Here is a 17,671-nt window from a genome sequence, read left to right as displayed (position 1 = left end):
TCTCCGGATCGCGGGCGGAACCGCGGCGGTTCTTCCCGCGATCCATACGCTGACATGTGAACGGAGCCTACAACCTCTTTAACAAATAAACATTTACTACAAAGGAGTCTCAGAGGACTACAGTTAATCTAAAGAGAAATTAGCTCCCTTTCAGACAGGCTGTCTTTCATTGCAATCAGGGCCTGAGCCCTCTGATATGGAAGAAGTAATGGCTGTGACCCATTCTTGTATGTGATCTAGAACAGGAGTCTCCAAACTTTCAAAACTAAGGGCCAGTTTCCTGCTTTTGAAACATTGAGGGGGAAGGCTGTGGCCAATGGGAGTAGAAAATGCCCTGGCATTGGTGGGAGTAAACAATGCCCCTCAGTGCCCCATCGTTGGTGTCAGTATAAGGAATTATGCCCCATCTTTAGCATCGGTAGGTAGAATAGTGCCCCATCTCTGGTGTCAGTGGGAGGAATAGTACCCCATTGTTTGTGTCGGTGGGAGGAATAGTACCCCATTGTTTGTGTCGGTGGGAGGAATAGTACCCCATTGTTTGTGTCAGTGGGAGGAATAGTACCCCATTGTTTGTGTCAGTGGGAGAAATAGTGCCCCATTGTTTGTGTCAGTGGGAGGTATAGTGCCCCATTGTTTGTGTCAGTGGGAGGTATAGTGCCCCATTGTTTGTGTCAGTGGGAGGAATAGTACCCCATTGTTTGTGTCGGTGGGAGGAATAGTACCCCATTGTTTGTGTCGGTGGGAGGAATAGTGCCCCATTGTTTGTGTCGGTTGGAGGAATAGTACCCCATTGTTCGTGTTGGTGGGAGGAATAGTACCCCATTGTTTGTGTCGGTGGGAGGAATAGTACCCCATTGTTTGTGTCGGTGGGAGGAATAGTACCCCATTGTTGGTGTCGGTGGGAGGAATAGTACCCCATTGTTGGTATCGGTGGGAGGAATAGTACCCCATTGTTTGTGTCGGTGGGAGGAATAGTACCCCATTGTTTGTGTCGGTGGGAGGAATAGTACCCCATTGTTTGTGTCAGTGGGAGGAATAGTACCCCATTGTTTGTGTCAGTGGGAGGAATAGTACCCCATTGTTTGTGTCGGTGGGAGGAATAGTACCCCATTGTTTGTGTCGGTGGGAGAAATAGTGCCCCATGGGCCAGATAAAGGCAAGCAAAGGGCCACATCCAGCCCTCTGGCCACAGTTTGGAGTCCCCTGGTCTAAGAATATGTCTAGAACTACTATATATTCTCTTTGAAGTAAATCTGTAAAGTGGCTGTAATTGCTGACCTTCTTCTAAAAATGCTAGTGGTCTTGCTAGAGAATAGGAACATCTGGGTAAAAGGAAAGGTGGATGGTTATGACCAACAAATAAATGTACAGTAAATAGACTTGACTCTCTCTGCTCTCTGCAGTGATCGAGGAACGAGGAGTGGAGATGAGACTCACCGTCATTGACACGCCAGGATTTGGGGATCAGATCAACAACCAGAATTGGTATGAAGAATGTGTTTCATCTCTACAGTGACAAATCTTATAGATTTTCCCAGGCTTTCTACGTAAATACCAGTTGACCGATTTTGGTAGAAAGCCATTGCCGACTTCTTTTTGAAAGCCTTAGTTCTCAACAACATCCTTTTCCATCCTTCACTACTTGGTGAGCCACTGCCTTAGAACAAGCATGCGTGTATGGAATGTTTAGACATCTCAAATACACATACTTGTTCCGGACCAGTCTTAATGGGTCAGAATTAGTGGCTTCCATGTTTCTATATGCCCAGTATCCTCTTAGGTTAAGATTATACATGGGGTCACTAAAGCTTAAATTCTGCGACCCCCTTCCCCCACAATCCTGGATTGTAGACATATGCTCTGCATTAACTCTCTATTTACCTTTACATTTTAGCTGGGAGCCAATTATCAAATACATCCATGAACAGTATGAGAAGTACCTGAGAGAGGAGATTCTGGTGAACCGGAAACGTCGTATTCCAGACTCTCGCATCCACAGCTGTATCTACTTCATTCCCCCGACGGGCCACTGGTGAGTGCGTAGCCACAGGGATGGACAGATCTGTGTAGCTACACTAGGAAACTGTGTCCAGACAATATACATATTAAAGTAAATGTAAAATTAGTAAAACAAAAAGACATCCAAACACCAGCAAACAGGAAATACAGCAACCATGAGGATACAAGTGAACCACAAGCATATAACCAAAATGCCTAACCAGCAACCTAACTAAGTAGCAGGAAGCCTAACTAGCAAACCAACTATATAAAATATTTAAAAAAATGGGGAACAACACTCATACCTCCCAACTAACTGAGATAGGAACGAGGGACCCCTATTAGCAAGAGTACAGTATGTAGGTATAATGATTAGTTAAACCCCCAAGTGGATTTTTTTACCAATACTATTCCTTTATATTGGCTTTTGAAACTTTACAAATGAAGCAATTTAGAAATTGGATGAAAGGTTTAGCACTGGGAAACACTTTTTGAAGGATAAAAAGTGCATTTTATATACAACTATATAGATCAGATCAAAATAAGGGATAAATGAGGAGGAAAGAGGGACAGAGGGACTTTATTCAAAATCAGGGACAGTCCCTCCAAATCAGAGACAGTTGGGAGCTATGCAACTAATAAACAGGGAAAGCAGGAGATTCAGGGAACAAATGAGAAGGGGGAACCAGGACTGGGATCAGTTACAAGGGGAGCAGAAAGTGGCAGCAGGGTTCAGGATGCAGGGCAGGAGCAAAATCAGGATCTATACTCAGGATAAGTGGCAAGCAGTATCTGAAAGCAAAGCAAAACACTGAAGCAAAGTGTAATAGTAGAGGAGGGACTAAATACCCTACAAGCAGCCAGGATCAGGTGGAGACAACCTCTGGTGGACACAGAAACTACAACCTCCTGCTCTGGGAAGCACAGTGCCACCAACAGGTGATCCAGGTCCTGACAGGAACTCCTTTAATAAGGGAAAGTTCTGGTTTCATTTTGGTGATTCACCACTGTGTTGTGATCTAGAAGATAATGCCTACTACCCTACATTTATAGACAGCTGGGCAGCTGAGAAGATATCTCTCATTCTATATTGTTCTCCCCTTGATAAGCAAGAACATCCAGTTCCCTTACTCCACCACCCTTCCCCTCCATTCATATAAATATGTACTTTTAGCATGGCGGAGCATACAGTTTTATAGAATGCTGAGGAATGTCAGGTTGTTCCACAGTTGCCTCTAATATGTGTTCAAATTATTTCAAAAACTATCACCTCCCTTTATGTATTTTGATTTAATACGACAGTTATATGTGGATTGTATTGTGAGCCTTTGCTGGGGACTTCACCTTAACACTCTTTTTACCCCCAGGCTAAGACCGCTGGATCTTGAGTTCATGAAACGCCTAGGTCGCATTGTAAACATTGTACCAGTTATTGCGAAAGCCGACACACTCACATTGGAGGAGAGAGAAGAGTTTAAGCAGAGGGTAGGTACCTTCAAAAAATAACAGTAAACATGTACCAAGCACAGCCATTCAGGTTCACATTCACAAATCTCATGAATTAACAAAACCACAAATGTTATGCTGAGTCTATGGGTAGATTTGTCTGAGGAGGATCATGCATTTCACAAGTCATGGCAATCAATATTCATCAATGATGTTTAGGACATCAGACCATTTATTGGAGAAGGAAACATTGGTGGCTGAGAACAATCCTGATTGTTTGACTATCTGATTGTCATCTTTGAGAGCAGGTTTGGATACAATTGGTCTCTCTCTAGAGCCCTGGGCTCTAGATTTATTTACATTTATAACACTGCATTGCCACCAACATACACCAAAGCAACAGATTTGCTTATAGCAGACCTTCCACCTTGATAAAGTGGACCTGGCCACTAAGGAAGAAAGTTCCATAACAAGTAAGCCAGACACTTGGTGTACTCTTTGACATTAATCTTTATTGGATACATATTAGTTGACACAGTACACAGACTGCTGACGTGTTTCGGCTACACCTTAGCATTGAGGGAGGTGCTGTAACCGAAATGCGTTAGCAGTCTGTGCCAAGTGGCCGGCTTTACTTGGTATGGAACTGTCATTTGAGGGACAGAACATCCCAGCCAGAGCACTGGTCTTCAACTATTGAATCTTAAAGAGGCAGTTGAGCTGGGATATGGTTTTTCACTAAGGTTGAAGGTCTGATTTAAGCAAACCTTCTACCATAGTGACCAGGTCACCTTATTCAAGTTACCCCCTTCCAAAAAACACTGCATAAAGTACCTGAGTGTGGGGGGGGTTGGGGGCGATAGATCATAAACGTACATTTCCCCAGTGCCTTAGCGAGGGTGACATCCTCCTGCTTCTGGACAGATCTTGGAGAAAGTTGAGTAGCCCAAATATTGAGGAAAGACAATCCTGCACCGCAGTGCTGCAGCTTCTTTGAGATTTGGGCTTCTCAGTATTCCCAGGGATCTTATCGCCAAGAGGATGTCATCACCTCCAGCACTGCGAAAGTGAGGGAAAGGTAAGTATTATAGCTTACTACCCCCCCCCCCCCTTTCCCACAGGTACTTTTATGCAGTATTTTAGGGACAGGGACATCTGGAATTAGCAGATCTTCTCCCTAAGGTGGAAGGCTCGCTTAAATTATCCCCCCCCCCCCCAGCAGCACATACTCACCATTCAACTATGAAGGAATGAAGAAAATACAGTATTAAAGTATTAAAATAAAGTACAGTATTTCTTGGTGTCCAGGAGCACTTGACAGCATTGGTGATTGGCCCAGCACTGCCACATACAGGTGGGGCAGCTCTGTCTAAGCTCTAGCTGGAGCAGCTCAGAACTTACAAAGAGCTGTCTTTCTTCACTCTTGTTGGGTGTATGAAGTGGTGAGGGAAGAAAGGAAAACCGGGTATATGCAGCTGGAGAGGGGGGCAATGAACCCCCTTCTTTGCCCTGAATGGTTCACTTTAAATCTGGGCCCATCAGGGCCATCTTACCGATTGGGCACGATGGGAAGTTGCCCGGGTGCCCCACTTGCCTGGGGGGCCCCACCTGCCCAGTGACCCAGCCAAGCATTAGTCCCGATTCCCGTGGGCATCCCGCCACCAAACTTAGCAGGTGGCAAGCAGCTGTCGGCCCTGCACTGCTGTGAGGCCACTTAGGCCATGGAGAGAGAGCCCACAACTGCAGGAATACCTGTACTCCCGTCCGTGTGTGTGTTCACCGGACCCAGCCGCCGAACTTGAAAGCTGTCATTAGCCTGGCACTGCTGTACCAATAAATATTGCCTTATCGATAATTTGCATTTTTATTCTCGTGGGTGATTGTGTAGGCGGGGCCCCAGTGCACTGCATTGCACGGGGGCCTATAATGCTCTTATGATGCCACTGGAGCCCATTGAAGAATTGTTGACTTTGCCCGTTCACAATGCATTGCTGTCATTTGTAGATAAGGAAGGACCTGCAGGCTCACAGCATCAGCGTGTATCCACAGCTGGAACTGGATGAAGACACAACAGAGGTGCTACTCAATGACAAAATTCGGGTGAGCATTGTCATAATCTGGGTTCATCTATTTAACTTTTCTCTTCCTAACATTCTAACATTCTTAGAGTTTTGAGTTGTATTTAATCATGCTTCTTTAAAGCCTGTAAAAGAACGTGTGTAATACCTACCTGTCCGGCTGTCCATACTTCCAAAGCTACAGTGGCTGAAAAATCCTAAAATGGATCTAATCATTACCTTAAAAATAGATTTTGTCTTGAATTTCTCAGGTTTCTTCAGAGAGACCACTGCATCCACACAGAGAGCAAGGCTCTTTCTCTACAGCATGCTGGCAGGGGGCAGGCTTCTCTACTTAGGCTGTGGTGGCTTTCTAAAGAAAATGAGCTGTTAGACACAGCACAAATTTTGTTTAGATGGACCTGCAACTGATTTAACCACTTGCCGCCCAACCAAAGTACATTTACTGTAAGTGGATAGCAGCTGCAGGCTAAGTGACGTACTGGTAGTTTGCTTAGCACATGTGCACTGGAGCGATCCCATGACTTCTGTGTCCCAGCTGCTGTGAGCGGCTGGGGTATCATGTGATCTCTCTGACCAATCATAGCGATCATATGATTACATGTAGGCAAAAGAGTCATGAATGGCTTCCATTCATGACTGCTTGCTTACTATTGTGATGTTGTGATTGGCCCACAGCTATTACATGGTACCTGGGCCAATCACAGCACCTGTACCATGTGATTAGCTGTAAACAATCACAGATCACAAAAGTAAGTAAGCTGTTATAAATGAAAGCTATTATTGACAGTTAAAACTGTTGCTTATAACAGTGATCATCACTGTTATAAGCAAAAACAGTAAGCCAAAAAAATCCCCCCCCCCTTCATCCCCTGGAGTTGTACAGTGTTTACTATGATGACACAGAACTAGTCTAATGGGAGTAAGTAAATAAAATGTAAAAAAAGAAAAAATATAGAAAAAAATCTTTAAAAAAGTTAAAAAATTTAATAGAAATTTTTTAAATTTTGCTTTTGTTTTGTTTTTTTAGAAAATGTCACAAGTCTTTATCCCTTATCATTTACCAGTCATATGATGATGCTGTATGGCACTGGTGACAGTATGTAAAAATAAAAAAATTGTGAAAAAAAAAAAACAAACATACATTTTATTTATTTCTTCATTTTCCAAAAAGTTGTGGCAAAAAATTACAACTTCAAAAAACTCACCATACCTCTTACTAAATACCTTGGACTGTCTACTTTCCAAAAAGGGGTCACTTTAGGGGTATTTGTACTGTCCTGGCATTCTATGGCCTCAAGAAATTAGATAGGTCGTCAGTACATTATGATTGGTCAGTTTGAATTGGTCTTCAAAAAGTTTCCACACTTTTTTTTAGCAATAATAAATATATAAAAGTGCGGAAACTTTTTGAAGACCCTTCGTATACATTGGGTAAAATAAGTATTGAACATGTCACCATTTTTCTAGGTAAATATATTTTTAAGGGTGCTATTGACATTTTCACCACACGTGGGTAACAACCCATGCAATTCATACATACAAATAAATTAAAACAAAAAAGTTCAGAAACAAAAAAAATGTGTAATATAATGGAATGACACAGAGAAAAAGTATTGAACACACTAACTGAAACGTGTTTAATACTTCCTACAAAATCATTAGTTGGCAATGACAGCTTCAAGACTCCTCCTGTATGGAGAAACTAGTCGCATGCATTGCTCAGGGCTGATTTTGGCCCATTCTTCCACACAAACAGTCTTCAAATTTTGAAGGTTCCGTGTGCCTCTTCTATGAACTCTGATCTTTAGTTCTTTCTATTGATTTTCTATTGGGTTCAAGTCAGGTGATTGGCTGGGCCATTCTAGCAGCTTTATTTTCTTTCTTTGAAACCAATTGAGAGTTTCCTTGGCTTTGTGTTTTTTTGGATCATCGTCTTGCTGAAATGTCCACCCTCGTTTCATCTACATCATCCTGGTAGATGGCAGCAGATTTTAATCAAGAATGTCTTAGTACATTGTTCCATTCATCCTTCCTTCAATGACATGAAGTTTGCCAGTACCGTATGCTGAAAAACAACCCCACACCATGATGTTCCCACCTCCAAACTTCACTGTTGGTATGGGGGTGTTTTTGGGGTGATGTGCCATTTGACCTCCAAACATGGTTGTGTATTATGGCATCCAAAGAGTTCAATTTTGGTCTCATTTGACCAGACTATATTCTCCCAGGCTTGTCTAAATGTTGTGAAGCAAACTTTAAACGAGCTTCAACGTGCTTCTTCTTCATCAATGGAGTCTTGCATGGTGAGCATGCATACAGGACATTGCGTTTGTGTGTAATACTTATTGTTAATTCCAGGTCTTTCTGAAGCTCTCCACAAGAGGTCCTTGGCTCTTTAATCACACTGATAATTATTTTCACTCCTCTGTCAGAAATCTTACAATTAGCACCTGGTCATTTATGGTGAAATTATGTTCTTTCCACTCCGGATTATAGCCCCAACAGTGCTTACTGGAACACTCAGAAGTTTAGAAATCCTTCTGTAACCAATGCCATCAGTATGTTTTGCGACAATAAGGTTGCAAATGTCTTGAGAGAGATCTTTGCTTTTACCCATCATGAGAGGTTTCTTGTGTGACACCGTGGTAATGAGACACCTTTTTATAGGCCATCAGTTGAGACTGAACCAGCTGATATTAATTTTCATTGACAAGGGGCAGGATTGCTTTCTAATTATGATAGATTTTAGCTGGTGTCTTGGCTTTCCATGTCTTTTTTTCCCCTCCTTCTCTTCATGTGTTCAATACTTTTTCCCTGTGTCATTCCATTATATTACACATTATTTTGTTTCTGAACTTATTTGTTTGGTGTCCTTGTATGTATGTATTACATGGGTTGTTACCGACATGTGGTGAAAATCTCATGTCAATAGCATCTTTAGAAATATATATACCTAGAAACAGGTGACTTGTTCAATAAATATTTTACCCGCTGTATACCATAGTTTGTAGACTCTAGAACTTTCATGCAGACTAAATAAAACACTGATTTGAGCTATTTTTACCAAAGAAATGTCAAAACTTTCAGTATTTTTTCGTTTATATGGCAAAATATAAAAAAGCCTGTGTGAAAAAATGATACACACTATCTCACAAAAGTAAGTACACCCCTCACATTTTTGTAAACATTTATTATATCTTTTCATGTGACAACACTGAAGAAATTACACTTTGCTACAATGTAAAGTAGTAAGTGTACAGCTTGTATGAGCGCCCGTTCAGACTGGCACGACACGACTTGCTGGGGCGACTTGCAGGGACTTCATATAATTGAAGTCAATGCAAGTCGCCTCCAGGATGCCCCAAAGTAGTACAGGATTCTTTTTCTAAGTCGGAGTGACTTGTGTCGCTCCTATTAGAACGGGTCCTGTACTATTCAATGGCGAGCGAGCGACCGCGACTTGTCAGGCGACCAAGTCGCGCTAGTGTGAATGGACCCTGACAGTGTAAATTTGCTGTCTCCTCAAAATAACTCAACACACAGCCATTAATGTCTAAACCACTGGCAACAAAAGTGATTACACCCCTAAGTGGCAATGTACAAATTGGGCCCAAAGTGTCAATATTTTGTGTGGCCACCATTATTTTCCAGCACTGCCTTAACCCTCTTGGGCATGGAGTTCACCAGAGCTTCACAGGTTGCCACTGGAGTCCTCTTCCACTCCTACATGATGACATCACAGAGCTGATGGATGTTAGAGACCTTGCGCTCCTCCACCTTCCATTTGAGGATGCTCCACGGATGTTCAATAGGGTTTAGGTCTGCATACATGCTTGGCCAGTCCATCACCTTTACCCTCAGTTTCTTTAGTAAGGCAGTGGTCATCTTGGAGGTGTGTTTGGGGTCGTTATCATATTGGAATACTGCCCTGCAGCCCAGTCTCTGAAGGGAGGGGCTCATGCTCTGCTTCAGTATGTCACAGTACATGTTGGCATTTATGGTTCCCTCAATGAACTGTAGCTCCCCAGTGCCGGCAGCACTCATGCAGCCCCAGACCATGACACTCCCACCACCATGCTTGACTGTAGACAAGACACACTTGTTTGTCTTTGTACTCCTCACCTGGTTGCCACCACACACGCTTGACACCATCTGAACCAAATAAGTTTATCTTGGTCTCATCAGACCATAGGACATGGTTCCAGTAATCCATTTTTCTTAGTCTGCTTGTCTTCAGCCAACTGTTTGCTGGCTTTCTTGTGCATCATCATTAGAGGAGGCTTCTTTCTGGGACGACAGCCATGCAGACCAATTTGATGCAGTGTGCAGCGTATGGTCTGAGCACTGACAGGCTGACCCCCCACCCCTTCAACCTCTGCAGCAATGCTGGCAGCACTCATATGTCTATTTCCCAAAGACAACCTCTGGATAAGATGCTGAGCACATGCACTCATGAAAAGATGTAATAAAATATTTACAAAAATGTGAGGGGTGTACTCACTTTTGTGAGGTACTGTAAATGTTATTTGCGTACAGTGTTGCATGACCGAGCAATTGCCAGGTAAAATAGTGCTAAATAGCAAAAAATGGCCTGATCATGAAGGGGGTAAAACCTTTCCGGAGATCAGGTGGTTAAAATAAACGTTCAGTGGAGCGCTTTAAGTCACTGAAGAACAAATGTTTGGATGAGGAGTTTTGGCTTCACTTGCTTCATGCTTGTTCTGGGTCATTGGCTCAGTATTACCACACAGGTAGAAGGTCATCAATGGGCGTCTGTTTGTTCCTCTGTGTATGTTGGATCTATACCTATAATAAAACACAGCAGAATATACAAATTTACAAGATCATTTCATCTTTCACAGGAGAAAATCCCCTTCGCCGTGGTAGGTACTGACGAGGAACATCAGGTCAACGGCAGGAGGGTCCTGGGACGGAAGACCAAGTGGGGCATCATCGAAGGTGAGATGTCTGAAGGAATATTTCAGCTTCACAAATCAGAATATTTGTCATGTTTATGACTCCCCCAGCCATTCCACAGTTTACATTTTAAATAATTCCCCCATAACCTGAATGTACGCTAAGCCCCGGAATTCAGATTCGGACTGCTGGTAGTCAGTATGTAACCTCAACGTGGAAGCTTCTTCTCTCTTGACACCTGTGGATTAATATTGGAGGGTATCTCACCCCCCCCTCCATAGCTCATCCATTAGCTGTAGAGTAGTATCAAGTTCCTGGGTGGAGGGAGGGAGGTAGGAGGCCGGCATCTGGTCCCCATCAGAAGGATGTGTGTGCAGGGGGGGAGCGAGCGATGACGGAGACCTTCCAGCTGTTGTTTGGCATGAGTATGCTGTGCTGGAGAGCGATGTCTCCTGCCTTGTAATAGAGACAAGAACCCCCCTGCTGATGGCATGTACCACCACCCGCCCAGCAGCAGCCAGCTTGTGGTTGTAGATCCACCATCACCCAGGTGGACCAGACCACCTACCCATGGATGAAGGGGGGAATGTTCTTCCTTTTCATTTTTAAAGGGCTGCTTACAAGGAAGACTTAGATTTCAAGTTAGCGATATTGGTCACCGTCTTTTGAAGTTGCTTATATTGTCAGTTCACAAAAGTGAGGAATGGCAAGAAAGTAGGTTGAAGTGTTGGTGGGGAAGGATTTCAGATAAAGGTGTACCAATCCCTGAATATATTGCAAGGCTTCATTTTTATGTTAATAATTTTCCATTCTCAATAATGAATAACTAATAATTAAAAATAAAGTAGGTTCATGTTATAATTTTTTAAAACTAAACTGCATTAGGCCTAATTTACAAAGCACAAGCTGACCTCTGGCCTTCCCTTCAGTCTTGCACAGTTGTACAGGTTCCTCTGATTTCACCGCACACTGTGAGCTTCTAACAATGTGCATTCGAAGCTGCAACAATTCAGATAAAGCCTGCCTCATTTTCTGGCTGGAGGACATCAAGCATCATCTAGCATTTCCTTCCCAGCCAGACTGTGCCTGATCATTGGATTTTTGTTCTTTCAATCATGGAGGCTCAGCATTGCATGTGGGGGTTACTTAAGACAGTCTACATGCAAATCCAGCCTGCCTAGGAACACCACCTCCTCTAGAATGACACCCATCCATTAAGACATTTTGATATTTGCATAACACCTCCCAAGAGCCGACCCACTGTTTGCATCAGGGCTACAGGCTTCTGGGAGGAGTACTGAGGGAGGGTACTGTGATTTTTTTAAGAAAGCTACGTACAGCACCCTGCTGGCTCCTCCCACCATCCATGATCTTCCTGTATTACATAGAGAAGCAGAAGCACATTGACCCAGCGATTATATCACTGGATCTGAAATGAGGAATGTAGAAGGAATAGAAAGTTTTTTTTTTTTTTTTGCTTTTTTTTTTATCTCATTAGCATTCTTTTTTTTTTTTTGGGGGGGGGGGGGGGGGGTGAAAAAAATCAGCAGAATCAACCTAGACCTTAATATTCCAGGATCAATAATTCATCAATGACTAATAATTTCTTGATTAAGTGAATAACCAAAAAAGCAGCGCTCGCAGAGTAAATAATAGATCTAATCAGTACATTTCAAATTATAAAGTCCAAATGTGCAAAAATTTCTGAAATGTATGGTTAATAGTGATCCAATAAGGTGCAAAAAACTAAATATCCCATAGAGGGCCAAATATTACAATATTTCCTTAATATATGATAAAGATAAAAATCAATTAAATAAAACAATTCATAGTAATAATGCTATACATATACAAAAAGTGCTTGGTGCTTGGTGCAAATAGGTATAAATTAATCCAATAAAGTGCAACAATATATCAAAAAATCATATATCAGGTGAAAAGGTGTGTATATATATATATATATATATATATATATATATATATATATATATATATATATATAATTAGAGTCCCCAAAAAATTATTATTTGCTAGACGTGTTGCTAAAGGTGCTGCATATCATTAAAGTGCCAGTTTCCAAAGTGCAATGGTGCTCCCCGCAGTGACGGTGATCGAAGTCCCCCTAAGGGAATGCAATCACCAGAGCTCAACAGAAAAAGAGCCTTTATGATATTTATCCTCCAATCCTGGCAAGGGGGGGAACCTGTCAGGTAGGCTGCACGGGGCCCCATGATTTCTAACAGCACCCCTGTCTGTCATAAATGTAAGCGGTTGTTTAATTGATCTGTATTATGATTTCCAGCACACACAAGATATATGTTGGAGCGATCAGAAGCGATTGCCAAAATTCCGCCATAGCTGATTGGTAGGGCAGGGTTTGAAGTTGATCCAGAGTTCTCTATATTGATCGAACAGAGGGTTTCTGATTTTTATTTAATTCAGTCTTTATAATCATTTAATTCAATCAATTGTAATCATTGTTAAGTGATTGATTGAATGATCATATCAATACCTTTTAGCCTTGTGAATGGAGCCTATTCTAATCAAAATGGCCTCCCATTATATTATATATGGGGGAAATGTCTTCTTATTTGACTAGCGTGGCTCATGTCTTTTCTTTTCATCTTGCAGTTGAGAACACGTCACACTGTGAATTTGCTGATCTGAGGGATTTGCTAATCAGGTGAGATGTGAAATATAGATACAGTTATCCTAGAGGAATTTTGATGGTGAAATTGGTGCTGCACTGCCCCCTGCAGCTACCTATGGGGTACTGCAGCATAAAGAGATTTAAAGTGTACTGTATATTACAAAAATGAATCTCAAGTACCTTATATTGTCAGAAGTATTGGGACGCCTGCCTTTACATGCACATGAACTTTAATAGCATGAGTTGGCCCACCCTTTGCAGCTATAACAGCTTCAACTCATCTGGGAAGGCTGTCCACAAGGTTTAGGAGCGTGTCTATGGGAATGTTTTACCATTCTGGAATACAAGGAGCTAACTGCAAGGAGGTGTGTGCCCGCATCTCACTCTTTTGATTACAATTTCACTGTACAAGATATATCAAGAGCTATATAAAAAAAATACTTGTATATGTATAGGAATTATATGGTTTTTAACTCATACATATATATTTTTTTATATATCTTGTATAGTATTATACTTATGACACTGTAATACAGTATATGGTAGTACTGTAGTAGTAGTAGTGTAGTGATATGGCTCTACTACACAACAGCTGCTCTGCCCACCCCTCTTCTCCCATGCCCATTCACAGAAAGCTTTGGCTTGGATAATTGGGCTCTCAGAATTCAAACCCTTCCATGATTGGATAAGGGGATAGGAGGGATGGGCAGTGCACCTTTAAAATACTGCTACAGCTGCTGTGTAAAACACCCGTAGCTGTAGTGTCTATAAACATAAAATGCTGGTAAAACCAAATAGTTAACTGTTTAGACAAGTCAATATAGTCCATAAATAGTCCAATGGATAAAAGGGTGGGCTGTAGATAGTCAATGAATGCTCCGCACTAGGGCTAAACTTCTCCTCTGGAGTGAAGCCAACTCAAAGATCCATGTAAAAAGGAGAAACAGGAGAGCTCTAAGTGTAATATTTAATAATCATAGGGCAGATTGCTAAATAAAAACTCACATAACAATGAAAGGTAAAGCTCATCTCAGATGAGGCTGCTTCAGCGGCAGGGAAATCCAGGCTCCCAAGCTGTGGGATGGAAAGCCGTAATCCAGTGTGCTGCTTCTGGAAAGAGCTGAACAAGTTCTGGATCTTTGCTGTGCGGGCCACTGGTTGGAACGCAACACCTGCTGGCGTGTGACGTCACTGTGGAGGAGGGGAACACGACGCGTTTCAGAGCATGCACGCTCTTTTATCAAGTGTACTGTAAGCAGCCTCACCTGAGATGAGCTTTACCTTTCGTTGTCATGTGAGTTTTTATTTTTGCAATTTGCCCTATGCTTATTAAATATTGCACTTAGAGGCGCTCTCCTGTTTCTTTTTTTTACATAGCTGTAGTGTCGGAGTACTGGAAGTATAAAGATAGCTTTATTCCCAGCACTCAGTGAAACGGAAAATTGTAAAAAAAAAGAGAGGTCCATGAGGTGGCATACATCTTGCTGTACTTAACTCCTTGTCTACCAACAGATTTTGAAAACATAATTTATTTTCCCCTGAAATCCATTCCTAAAGGAAACTTTTCTTAGAGAAACATAAAGGCTGCCATTTTTTACTACTTTCTGTAAGCTGTCAAAATATATAGGCAGATTCTGCACATGTAAATGCATATTTAAGGCCAATTTGAAGAAGTCACCAATATTACAAAGTCCTTTATCAAATATTCATCTTCAGCAGATGATAAACCTACCACATATTTGTGTTTCTACATGAAACAGCATTTAGAGCAGGGGTCCTCAAATTGCGGCCCTGGGGCCAGATGTGGCTCTTTGCTTGCCTTTATCCGGCCCTTGAAGCACTATTCCATTCACTGACACCAACAATGGGGCAGAATTCATGTCGCTGACACCAACAATGGGGCACTATTTCTCCCATTGACGCCAATGATAGGGCACAATTCCTTCCATTGACGCCAATGATGGGGCACAATTCCTTCAATCAACGCCAACAATAGGGCACAATTCCTTCAATTGATGCCAACAATGGGGCACAATTCCTTCTATTGATGCCAACGATGGGGCACAATTCCTTCAATCGACGTCAACAATGGGGCACAATTCCTTCAATTCACGCCAACAATGGGGCACAATTCTTTCTATTGACGCCAACGATGGGGCACAATTCCTTACATTGACGCCAACAATGGGGCACAATTCCTTCCGTTGACGCCAACTATAGGGCACAATTTCTTCCATTGACACCAATGATGGGGCACAATTCCTTTCATTGACGCCAATGATGGGGCATAATTCCTTCCATTGATGCCAATGATGGGGCACTAGTCCTCCCACTGCATGCCAGGACATTTTCTGCTCCCATTGGCCCTAGTCCGGTCCCACTAAAGTCTGATGAATAGTAAATTGGCCCTTTGTTTAGAAAGTTTGGAGACCCCTAATTTAGAGTATGCAGTTTTAGTGGTGACAAAGTCCTTACATATAAGCCAGGCAAAACATATGCAGGGGTAGTATGGGTGTGCCTAGGCCTTGCGCCACCATATGACTTCCCAGCTAGCAGCTGAAATTCCCAGAGTAAGCCTGGTGATAAAAACAGGGTATCCTTGTCATAACCAGTCTACAGCACTCATCATTAAGGAAGAATTTACAAAGATATTTTGTACTATTTTGCCAATGTTATAGTTTTGTTCTTCGTTCATCTTCCTCTAGATCCAACCTGCAAGACCTGAAAGACATAACCCACAATATACACTACGAGACCTACCGCATCAGCCGACTGAATGAAAAGATGAACGGCGTTACAGCACAGTTGAAAGACGTGTCCAGTTTATGAGTCATCGTTGCCCATATCTGGAGCAATGTGCCTAAACCACGAACTGAGAAATTCACTGCCAATCTATGACACAGACTCTCTGACTTTTCGGGGATGTCCATCCAACAAACGTACAAAGATATTGCTTACAAAGTCATGCAACTCCTTCCCTGTCTATCTATGAGACACACCAACTACTTACCGATTTAAGACCTATCCATTCTTTGCATATCTAGGACAAACGTCAACTCATTACCTGTCTGCCTGTCAGCAACCTGTCACCTATTTAAGAGAAACAACAACACATTGCCTATTTATAAAGAGATAAATTGTTGTCTTTCTTGCCAATCTACATAAGAGAAACTCCAACTTGTTGCCTATTCATTTTTGAGATGCACCAACCCAGTGCCTTTCTAAGACACGCACCAACTCTGGCGTATTCATCTGTGAGATGCACCAACTGATAGACCCACCAAGTCATTGCTTCTCCATCTAAAAGAGCCAATCTTAGCCATCTTAGAAGGCCCATCAAGTCACTGCTTATTGACGATATGCACCAGTTTTGTTTTTATGACAACTTGCCAATCGAAAAAGGGTTACCAAGCTTTTGTCTAAGAGCCCTACCAACTTGTCTAAGATCTAAGAGAGCAATCAACTTAGCTATCCAAAGACTTGCCAACTTTAGCTATCTAAAAACATACCCTCCAACTCATTCTAGGAGACACACCAACCCTTTGCTTATCTAAGAGACACACCATTTCTTTGTTTTTATGAGAACTTGCCTATCGGAAAAGTGTACCAATCCTTTGTTTATATAAGAGCCCTACCAACTTGTCTAAGATCTAAGAAAGCAGTCAACTTAGCTATCCAAAGACTTGCCAACTTTATCTATCTAAAAACATACCCTCCAACTCATTCTAGGAGACACACCAACCCTTTGCTTATCTAAGAGACACACCATTTCTTTGTTTTTATAAGAAATTGCCTATCGGAAAAGTGTACCAATCCTTTGTCTACTGTATATAAGAGCCCTACCAACTTGTCTATCAAAGAGAGCAACCAACTTGGCGATCCAAAGACTCACCAACTTTGTCTAAGATATTCACCAACTCATTCCAGGAGACACACCAACCCTTTGCTTATTTAGGTTTCACCCATCCTTCCCCATTCAATAACTATATAAGAGGACTATTTAGAGGCTTACTAAAAAGAGCCACCACCTTGCTTTGTGAAGAGACCCCCAAATAAACCATTGCCTATCCTTTCAGGAGACAAACAGACTCATTTGTACATAGGCATGTTTTCCCCTTTGGCTTTCACCAGCTTTGGGTATGCAAATGTGGCCTGACCTGATTTCTAGTTCTGGTCCAGCCCCAACAGACCCTGACACTGCTTTGTCTGATAGACACATTCTCAGTATTTAATAAGTTTGTAAAGTGTGCCAAGATGATCTTCACAAACCGCAGACCCATTATGAGTGACATTATTGTGCCGTTAAAAAGGGTTTCCATACTGTTTGCTTCTCCTTCCAACTTCAATAGCACAATGACAAGGCCCACATGCCATAATTTAGCAGCAGCTTTGGCTTGCTAAATTTTGCTGGGCTTCAAACATGATTTGCAGAGTTTTTTTTACTTTTGTTTGTACTTTTTTATGAAATAAACCTGATTATGACAAGGCTATTATGCCCAATACACTCATCAATACGCTTTCCATATTGGACAGAAAAGTCTAGTTTTCTCTCATTTGGTGATGTCTAACTGACTTCAGT

The 17,671-nt window shown here is 42.0% G+C and overlaps 1 protein-coding gene across 1 annotated transcript in view; it reads left to right on the top strand.

The window, feature by feature from the left end:
- The window catches only part of LOC309557878 (uncharacterized protein), a 223,464-nt gene extending 206,174 nt beyond the window's left edge, over nucleotides 1–17,290 (top strand). Inside the window, exons 5-11 of the mRNA XM_082260686.1 lie at nucleotides 1,404–1,485; nucleotides 1,895–2,032; nucleotides 3,366–3,483; nucleotides 5,449–5,544; nucleotides 10,388–10,484; nucleotides 13,074–13,125; nucleotides 15,798–17,290. Of these exons, the coding sequence (XP_082116812.1) occupies nucleotides 1,404–1,485; nucleotides 1,895–2,032; nucleotides 3,366–3,483; nucleotides 5,449–5,544; nucleotides 10,388–10,484; nucleotides 13,074–13,125; nucleotides 15,798–15,921 (707 nt within the window). The 3' untranslated portion in view covers nucleotides 15,922–17,290. The remainder of the gene's footprint in view (nucleotides 1–1,403; nucleotides 1,486–1,894; nucleotides 2,033–3,365; nucleotides 3,484–5,448; nucleotides 5,545–10,387; nucleotides 10,485–13,073; nucleotides 13,126–15,797) is intronic.
- Nucleotides 17,291–17,671: the final 381 nt, after the last annotated feature.

This window comes from Pelophylax lessonae (assembly GCF_965119305.1).
Source record: "Pelophylax lessonae genome assembly, chromosome: 6".
NCBI lineage: Eukaryota > Metazoa > Chordata > Amphibia > Anura > Ranidae > Pelophylax > Pelophylax lessonae.
The sequence above is the reverse complement of the archived record's forward strand: the minus strand, read 5'-3'. Positions and strand labels throughout refer to the sequence as shown.